Source organism: Phacochoerus africanus, chromosome 14 (assembly GCF_016906955.1).
Source record: "Phacochoerus africanus isolate WHEZ1 chromosome 14, ROS_Pafr_v1, whole genome shotgun sequence".
Classification (NCBI taxonomy): Eukaryota; Metazoa; Chordata; class Mammalia; order Artiodactyla; family Suidae; genus Phacochoerus; species Phacochoerus africanus.
Window position 1 is genome coordinate 21790413 of NC_062557.1, and position 9493 is coordinate 21799905.

A 9493-nucleotide genomic window follows, 5' to 3' on the forward strand; every position below is an offset into this window, starting at 1 on the left:
TGAGTGGATATTGAACAAAATTACATAACATTTACACATAGGCATCAGAGTTGGAAAGTATACATTTAAGCACAAAGTTGGTTCCAAGTTCAAAATTTTATCATATTCCCATATTATGCCATATCACTAAGTTATAATTCTGAGTCTGGCACATTCCTTCTGATTCTGTAAGCAATGAACTGTCTGTTCTCATTTCTATGGCAAGAAAACAGAGTTACTCTCGGTCTTAGGGGGACGTCGCTTGTGAGTGACTAATAATTTGCAGCCGTAATGTCAGGGTCCTGTGTGGGAAGTGCAAGTTTAACCAGTGCTTATAAGATCTATGGAGATGTGGTTACAGAGAGTATAACTAAAAATACACTTCCCTATGGAGTTCTCATCGTGGCTCAGCGGACTACGAACTTGACATAGTGTCCGTGAGGATGTGGGTTTGATCCCTGGCCTCACTCAGTGGGTTAAGGATCCGGCGTTGCTGCAAGGGGCAGTGTAGGTGGCAGATGAGGCTCAGATTCAGTGTGGCTGTGGCTGTGCTGTAGGCCTGCAGCTGCAGCTCCGATTTGACCCCCTAGCCCAGGAACTTCCATGTGCCACAGGTGCGGCCCTAAAAATAAAATAAAATACAATAAAATCCTTGAAAATTCAAATTCCAGTATCGATACGGAAAAGACATATGTTCTCCACCTTCCACCAGTACAATTTCACAACTGCTTCTGAAACCTTATTTCGCTAGAAGACTAGATCATGACCCGATGGTTTACATCGAGTTTTCTAAAGGAAACAAACAGGAAATATGAGTGAAGTATGCATTAGTTTATCCATTCAACAGTCACTTGTTGCTTTCCCGGTGTGCATACGCCAGTGCAGAACACACAAGCAGTAGAGGAATTTGGGGAAGAAAAATTATTTATGACAACCTATCTGTCCTCCACCCAGATTTTCTTTCCCCATGACAAATATGTCATGGGTGCAATTACTCAATTATTTCCATACCAATGAATTGTCAATACGCATAAATCATTTTCTTGTAGAGCTGGTCAAAAAAGTTTGGTTGGGGGAAGATTTTCACTGAAGAGAGTGAACTTTTCAACTGCAACACCCCTTCCGTGACCTATAAAAGGTACCCTTCCTGCCCCTCGGACACTGCACCTTCCCCGGGCTGTGGCTCTCCCCAGCGGCACCATGTCACTCTCCGTGCGCACCTCTGGGCTGTCCCAGCGGCTGTCTTCCCAGGGTGGGACCCTGGGCAGAGCCAGGGGCACGTCGGCCTCAAGCATTGGAAGCAGCTACGGGGGAAGTGCCTTTGGCTTCGGCGGCAGCTCTGGGGGAGGCTTTTCTGCTGCTTCCATGTTTGGTTCTGGCTGTGGCTTTGGTGGCGGCTCTGGGAGTTCCTTTGCAGGAGGACTGGGTGCTGGCTATGGGGGTGCCAGTTATGGGGGCGCCGGCTATGGGGGAGCTGGGGGAGGTGGCTTTGGGGGCCTGGGGATTGGATTTGGAGGTGGCTCTCCAGGGATTCTCTCAGGCAACGATGGAGGCCTTCTTTCTGGATCAGAAAAGGAAACGATGAAAAATCTTAATGACAGATTGGCTTCCTACCTGGATAAGGTTCGGGCTCTAGAAGAAGCTAACACTGACCTAGAAAACAAAATTCGAGAATGGTACGAAACACGTGGATCTGGGACTGGAGACCCCAGGTCACAGAGTGATTACAGCAAATATTTTCCATTGATTGAAGAACTCAAGAATAAGGTAATAACATGATTTTTTCAGAGAATTATTTTTTACTTTTCTTTTTGCTACTTCAATATTTTACAGTGACAGTTCCCCCTAAAACTTAGATATTTTTCAATTCAGCTACATTTGGAATAATTTCTCATCTCAAAATATTATTTCCTTTTATCATTTACCATGAAGTAGCTAGATTTCCACTACCGTTTCTGTAAGAAGTATTTCTTAATTTTAAGTAATACTTTATAAATACTTTTTCTTCTACACTGCCTTAAACTCTTAATGCAATAATGCTTTAATATCACCTAAAAATTTGCTGTCAAAAATACAATTACAAAACACTAGTATTTCAAGACCTCATTTTGTGTGCATCCCCTGGTTTTGCCAGATCATTTCTGCCAGCATTGCAAACGCCCAGCTCATCTTGCAGATCGACAACGCAAGACTGGCTGCCGAAGATTTCAGAATGAAGTGAGTAGAATAAAAGGAAGATTGACGAGGGGTTCCTGCCATGGTGCAGTGGGTTGAGATTTCCGGCTGCAGCAACTCTGCTTGCTGCAAAGGCACAGGTTCAATCCTTGGCCTGGCGCAGTGGGTTAAAGGATCTGGCGTGGCTGCAGCTGCAGCTCAGATTCAATCCCTGGCCCAGGAACTTCCATAAGCCACAGGTGCAGCCATAAAAATGTTTTTCTTCTCTATTCTCCTGCTTTCATTGATGGCAAATATTTCAAATCTTCTACAGTTCGCACGTTCCACACATTTAATGTTTTGGAAAATCACACTGGGCATTCTAGAAGCTACCTAGAGTCAAACACAATTCACATTACATGTTCTTAATTATAAGTTGTTTAAACCCAGAGCTAGGCACTGCTTTTTTTTTTTTTTTTTTTTTTTTTTCTTCAGCACATGAAAGTTCCCAGGCTAGGGGTCAAATCAGAGCTGCAGCTGGCGGCCTACACCACAGCCACAGCAAGTCAGGATCCAAGACATGTCTTAGACCTACACAACAGCTCACCAAAACACCGGGTCCTTAATCCACTGAGCAAGGCCGGGAATTGAACCCACATCCTCATGGATACTAGCCAGTCTCATTTCTACTGAGCCACAACAGGAATTCCTGGGATTGACATATTTGACATTTGCTATTAACTCAGGACATGCCATGATAATTCTAGCAATGTCCTAAACCTCAATCTTACCTGCATCAAAATCAATAGTGCTTTGCCTGCAAGTTGAATGATCTTTTTCTTGATGACACATCCAACTAAAATATTAACTGTGCACTTATTTTTCTATTCCCTCCTCCTTTCCCACACTCCACCCTCCCAGACATAAGGAGAAAATACTCGAGTCCCCTGTGCTCCATGAAATTTCCAGACAGGATGTTGCAATGGTGATGAACCTGAACCTGTAAAATCTTCATACAAGTTACTAAAGAAGTATCCATGTTTTAAATTAAATCATGAGGAAAAGTTAAGCAAGATGACTAATTACTATTTTCTTTTCAGCTGCTTTTAGGATTCTATCAGAAATTCCTTAGTACAAGTTACTAAAGAAGCATCACATTTTTTTTTCTTTTTAGGGCCGCACCCACAGCACGTGGAGGTTCCCAGGCTAGGAGTCCACTTGGACCTACAGCTGCCGGTCTACACCACAGCCACAGCATCTCCAGATCCTTAACCTACTGAACAAGGCCAGAGATTGAACCTGCATCCTCGTGGATACTAGTCAGATTCATTTCTGCTGACCCACGACGGGCACTCCCATGTCAATGTTTTAAATTAAATCGTAAAGAAAAGTTAAGACTAATGACTGCTTTCTTTTCAGCCGCTTTTAGGATTCTATCAGAAACTCCACCTAGAGAGGGGCGGCTACCGTTCCTAGCTGGGGCAGCCAGCCAGAAAAGTTGCAGCCTGGGGTACAGTGCTAGGAGGGTTCAATTGCTGATAGAAAAGTATCACTTGTTAATTTTTTTACTTCTATCAGAAGCAGTAGACTATCTAAAAAAAAAAGGAGGAAAAGTCAAAAAACCAAAAACGGCATTGGATATTATGATGCTGCCAGGTTTGTGTGCAAAGCCGCCCTGAGGATGACAGGGGCCTTATTCAAGTGGGTGCGTTGATCCTCTAAACTTTTCACCCGTCATTTGCAGATACGAAAACGAGGTGGCCCTGTGCCAGAACGTGGAGGCCGACATCAACGGGCTGCGCAGGGTGCTGGACGAGCTGACCCTGGTCAGAGCCGACCTGGAGACCCAGATCGAGACCCTGAACGAGGAGCTGGCCTACCTGAAGAAGAACCACGAGGAGGTCAGCCAGAAACCACAGCTCTCTAAGCCGCTTTTTTTCCCTCCCAGACCCCGAAATGACAATGTCAAGTTTACAAATTTGGAGTTAGAACTGGATGATACATTATGTCCCTGGTAAAATGACCCTTTGTTTAGAATTTGTGTGTGTGTGGTGGTGGTGGTGGCAGTTCCTATTAAATTAGATTACAGGCACTTTCTGATCTTGTTATTGACGTCATTAGGTGAAGACAATCAGTATTTTAACTGCCCTGATTTAGTGATTTTTAAAAAATGTATTTTTGGATGTATAGTTGATTTAGAATGTTGTGTTATTTCTGCTGTACAGCAAAGTGATTCAGTTATACATATATACACATTCTTTTTCATATTCATGTCCATTGGGGTGTATCTCAGGATCCTGAATAGAGTTCCCTGGGCTGTACAGCAGGAACTTGGTATTTATCCAGTCTATATATAACCGTTTTCTAATTTTTTTAAATATGGTATTTTTAAAGTTCAAAAATAAAAGTCTACTTACAATACATAAATGTCATATATGCTAGAAAAAGCAGTTATACCCAATTTAAGACACACATGGAACTCTGATCTGCTGAAATGCATATCTGAAGCTGGCATAGAGAAGGGACATTAACTGTGCATGACCCTGGCATTGGGCTTCTAAAGAGCTTTCTACTGGAAATGAATGACCATGGTACAAACAGTGGGTGAGCCCAGATACCATCTGCAGCCCTCCGTTTCGCAGCTGTAGTTGAAATCCCCAGGGGTACCACTTCCACCAGGGCTTCCCTTCTGGTAAAGGCCCCGGATCCCCAAAAAGCATCCTTTAGGCATGGCAGGCACAGGGCCGGGGACCTGGGGTGAGTTTAGGGGCCCATGAAATTGTCTTAAGTTCTTTTAAAAGCAGGAGAAAAACATGAATTCTGGGCTTTAAAAAAAATGTTTGAATATGTTTGTCTTTATACCAAGGCAGTTGTAAAATACAACGTTTCATTTTTGTGTATGTGTGTGGAGGAAGAAGCCCAGGAAAGTCACAATGGGTCCCTGTGCCCCTCTCTCTCACTCCCTGTCCCCAGGAGCTCCAAAGCTTCCGGGCGGGAGGCCCAGGCCAGGTCAGCGTAGAAATGGACGCTGCACCCGGAGTGGACCTCACCAAGCTCCTCAACGACATGCGGGCGCAGTATGAAGCCATCGCTGAGCAGAATCGGAAGGATGCAGAAGCCTGGTTCATCGAAAAGGTACCACCCGTGAAAACAAAAGGTGTTGACCCTTTCGCATGAAGACCGCGGCGGGCAGGCCTCGTTCCCGCCCCCTCACCCCCGTTTGCTGTGGCAGAGCGGGGAGCTCAGGAAGGAGATCAGCACCAACACGGAGCAGCTTCAGTCCAGCAAGAGCGAGGTCACCGACCTGCGACGCGCGCTTCAAAACCTGGAGATCGAGCTCCAGTCCCAGCTCGCCATGGTAAGACGCGGCTGCCTTTTGACTCGCATCCAAAATTAGTAAGACCAGCGGCCGCCTTCCGCCTTTCGGTCCCCTGCATAGTTCCGTCTGTGCCATTTCCCTCCCACGTGCAGAAGAAATCCCTGGAGGACTCGCTGGCGGAAACCGAGGGCGACTACTGCGCCCAGCTGTCCCAGGTGCAGCAGCTCATCGGCGGCCTGGAGGAGCAGCTGCTGCAGGTGCGCGCCGACGCCGAGCGCCAGAACGCCGACTACCAGCGGCTGCTGAACGTCAAGGCCCGCCTGGAGTTGGAGATCGAGACCTACCGCCGCCTGCTGGACGGCGAAGCCCAAGGGTGAATAGATAGATGACCGGGTGAAAATAATCGCAGTGGCTGACCGACAGTGAACCTCGGATGCACTTCAGGGGCCGCAGAAGCAGGAAGGGTTTTTTTTTTTTTTTTCAGTTGACAGAAAATAACATCTCTGGTAAAGACATGCCTTAGATTTACTGAATGCTCTATATTTTCCAAAGTGTCCTCACCCATTATCTTCCTCGATGAAAGTTCTTAAAATGCTGGGAGGAACAAAGGCACCACAGACAGAGGCAAACTGCAGACGAGCCCTGGAAAAATCAGCCGTTCACGTGCTGATGTCAGTGGCACAATGCTGAGAATGACACAGCAAACAACAACCACCCAACCACCTCAGACCCACTATACCCAACTTTCCAAAAATAATAGCAGCCCTGACTAGAGTGGGAAGAATTCTTTTCCGTTAATTGCCAGTTTGCTTCACTTTAAGAACACATTTCACGAGTTCCTGTCCTGGCTCAGCAGTAGCAAACCTGACTCATATCCATGAGGACTAAGGTTTGATCCCTGGCCAGGCTCAGTGGGTTAAGGATCCGGTGTTGCCCTGAGCTGTGGTGTAGCTCGAAGAGGTGGCTGGCTCAAATCCCACATTGCTGTGGCTGTGGTGTAGGCCAGTAGCTACAGCTCCGATTCGACCCCCAGCCTGGGAACTTTCATATCCCATGGGTACAGCCCTAAAAGACCAAAAAAAAAAAAAAAAACCCATTTCAGACTAGGTTTGGAAACAAAGGTGCACGGGGCCAACTGACTGAGGTGCATCATTCAATACTTCTTAATCAGGAAGTTTGGAATGCCTTCTCTAATTGGCCCCTTTTCAAGCTCAACTGGCCAACTCCTTATTCCTCTTCATTCCAGAAAGCATCATGTGATAGCATCTCCCTTGTTTTCTCTACAGTGACTGTTGGGACGGAAGTTTATATGTGACAGCCTCCACATCTCAGGCACCATCCACTGACTCCTCTAAAGGTATGCAGATTCCTTAGGCATCACTGAGAATAAGTCACATCTGCTAATGACTAAAACTGTACCAGCTCACTGGCTATTGCAGCGTTATCAATAACCAAAAGCCTATTTGTATTCTGAGCCAAGAAAGAACATTCACGCCTTCCTGCAGAAAAATTCGTAGTCAGTCCGTACTGGGTTAAAACTTTTGGCAAGCTCAGAAAGGAAAAAGAAATCTACAAAGAGGTTATTATGAGAATCATAAACACTTTTTAAAATCTCTGTCCTTTGTGCACACTGAATCCGTCTTGTTAGATAAAATGCACTTTCAGAATGCAAAAGTCACTTTTAAACGCTTAAATTTGACGGACTGTATCAGTCAAGATCTAACTTAGAAGCTTAAGGTAAAACCACCAATTTTATGGTTTTCGTTTATTTTTACCAAGGTAAAAGTGATTTACAGTGTGGTGTCAATGTCTGCTGAACCGCATAGTGACCCAGGCTTACACAGATACTTTCTTTTTCTCTCTTTCCTTACTCACTATCTTCCATCAGCAACACAACCAATTTCAGACGAATACTGGAAACACTAACATGTGCCTCCTTTGTTCCACTTTTACCTTCAGACCCTACCAAAGCTCGAAAAATCAAGACAATTGTGCAGGAAGTGGTGAATGGGGAGGTGGTCTCATCGCAAGTTCAGGAAGTTGAAGAACTAATGTAAAATTTCGCACGATCTGCCCCATGATTGGTTCCTTAGGAACAAGAAATCTACAAGAAGAAATTATTCCCTTTAGAGTAAGATGACATATTAATTCCATCTTGATTTCTGTTTGTTTCCTCGTCTTTGGATTCCCTATTCACTTTGAGTCTTTTTTGCTCTTCTGAAAGAAAATTCAATTGTAAGTCATTGTGGCCATGTTGGTCTTTATGACAAAACTCAAAATTGTCTCACATCTTTCTGGACCTTTTAACAAAAAGTCTTTTAACAAACTTTCCTCTGGTGACCTGGAACATGTTTTTAATCACGGGATTTCGATCAAGTAGTGTGGTTTTAATAAAGTTCATTTTAATAAAAGACGGATGGTAATGACGGGAACTGTGTGCCTTCTTGAATCCAACCACAGTGTCAAGGGCATAGAGGGAGGTTTGTGAAATACTAATAGTAAAGTAGATAAACATGGGGATAGAGATGCTGAGGTTGGAGGTTAAGAAGTTTCAGAAGTCCTGTCCTTTTTACATCAGCCCATCAAGGTTACCAAAAAATTGTATTGTCCACTACAGGCAAAAACAGTTGTCCTGTGCATTTTTTTTTTGGTTCCTTCTTTCATTCAGTCAAGAAACACTTCTTAAACCCCCATAGTGGGCCAGACTGGAGATTCAAGGAAGAATAAGATGTGGTTCTTGCTTGGAGGGGCTCACAGTTGAGGGTAAAGATAGACATCTCCTGGGAATGGTGACATGATGAGACAGGGCACACAGAAGTTCAGGGGACCCTTAGAGGAAGAAATGAGCAATTTGCCAGGAGGCAATCAAATGCTTCATACAGAAATCCACCAGGTAGAGAAGGAGAACAGAAAAGGCACCTGTGGGAGTTCCCATTGTGGCTCAGTGGAAATGAATCTGACTGGCATCCATGAAGATGCAGGTTTGATCCCTGGCCTCGCTCAGTGGGTTAAGGATCCAGCATTGCCGTGAGCTGTGGTGTAGGTCACAGACGTGGCTTGGATCTGGTGTTGCTGTGGCTGTGCTGTAGGCTGGCAGCTATAGATCTGATTCGACTCCTAGCCTGGGAAGCTCCATATGCTAAGGGTGCGGCCCTAAAAAGAAAAAAGAAGAAGAAAAATAAAAGAGCACCAGTGACAGGACACAGGGGGCAGGAGCAAACCTTGTCTGATGACCTTCCTCCTGTCTGGCACCAGCAAGGCCCAGGGTGGGGTTTCTATTAGGGTGGGTCCGACCTATGAGTCAGTAACAGATGTCATGTTCTGGGTTGGGGCAGATGGTGGCCAAAGTCTAAGCCTAGTACATGGTGGTTTCAATTTGAGTTGCCAAATTCTCAAAACCCTGAAAGGAAAATGATGGCAAGATTTACTGATGAAGAACCTGACCTCTGAAGCCAGACTGGGTTCAAATCCTGGCCCTAATACTTAATAGCGAGTCACTTAACCACCTGCATGCCTCAGTGTCCTGATCTTTAAAGTGGGGTGGGTTTGTGAAGGGTAAATGAGGTAACATATATAAAACAATAGGGACAGTACTCAATGTCTATGTCCTTTTATCCTTTACTGTGTGTGACCAAAAATGTTAGGGAAAACCGAGGGAGATGATGAGCAAGGAATGTCAAAGAAGAAGGGAAGGAGAGAGAGCCACGCAAGCCTGGGGGAGTCCAGCGATGGGTATAAAAGCCCACGGCAGTTTATCAGGTCATCTGAAGTTGACTCGCTTCCCTAGGCAGCATTCTGAAGTCGCACTTCCTTTTACATTTGCTAGTGGTTTCAGATGCTCCGTCCCTCCGACTTTATTATACACGGCAGTTTAACTCTCTGTCTAGCCGTCACCATCTCCTAGAATGAACCCCAGGAGAAGCCTGCCTTTCAGACCCAAAGCGATAATCAAGGTCTTTTCCTAAACAAGCTCCGCACCCTCAAACAATAAACGATGCCACTGACCCGGTGCTCAAAAGTGGCTGCAAAGGGTTACTGTTT

The 9493-nt window shown here is 45.1% G+C and overlaps 1 protein-coding gene across 1 annotated transcript; it reads left to right on the plus strand.

Annotated features, from left to right (window-relative positions):
• The first annotated feature begins 1164 nt into the window (after positions 1–1164).
• Positions 1165–7570, plus strand: KRT12 (keratin 12). Its single transcript, XM_047756745.1, has 8 exons — positions 1165–1746; positions 2114–2196; positions 3878–4034; positions 5107–5268; positions 5366–5491; positions 5605–5825; positions 6739–6809; positions 7412–7570. Exons 1-8 carry the CDS (start codon positions 1180–1182, stop codon positions 7507–7509), a joined length of 1485 nt encoding a protein of 494 aa, XP_047612701.1. The 5' UTR covers positions 1165–1179; the 3' UTR covers positions 7510–7570.
• Positions 7571–9493: the final 1923 nt, after the last annotated feature.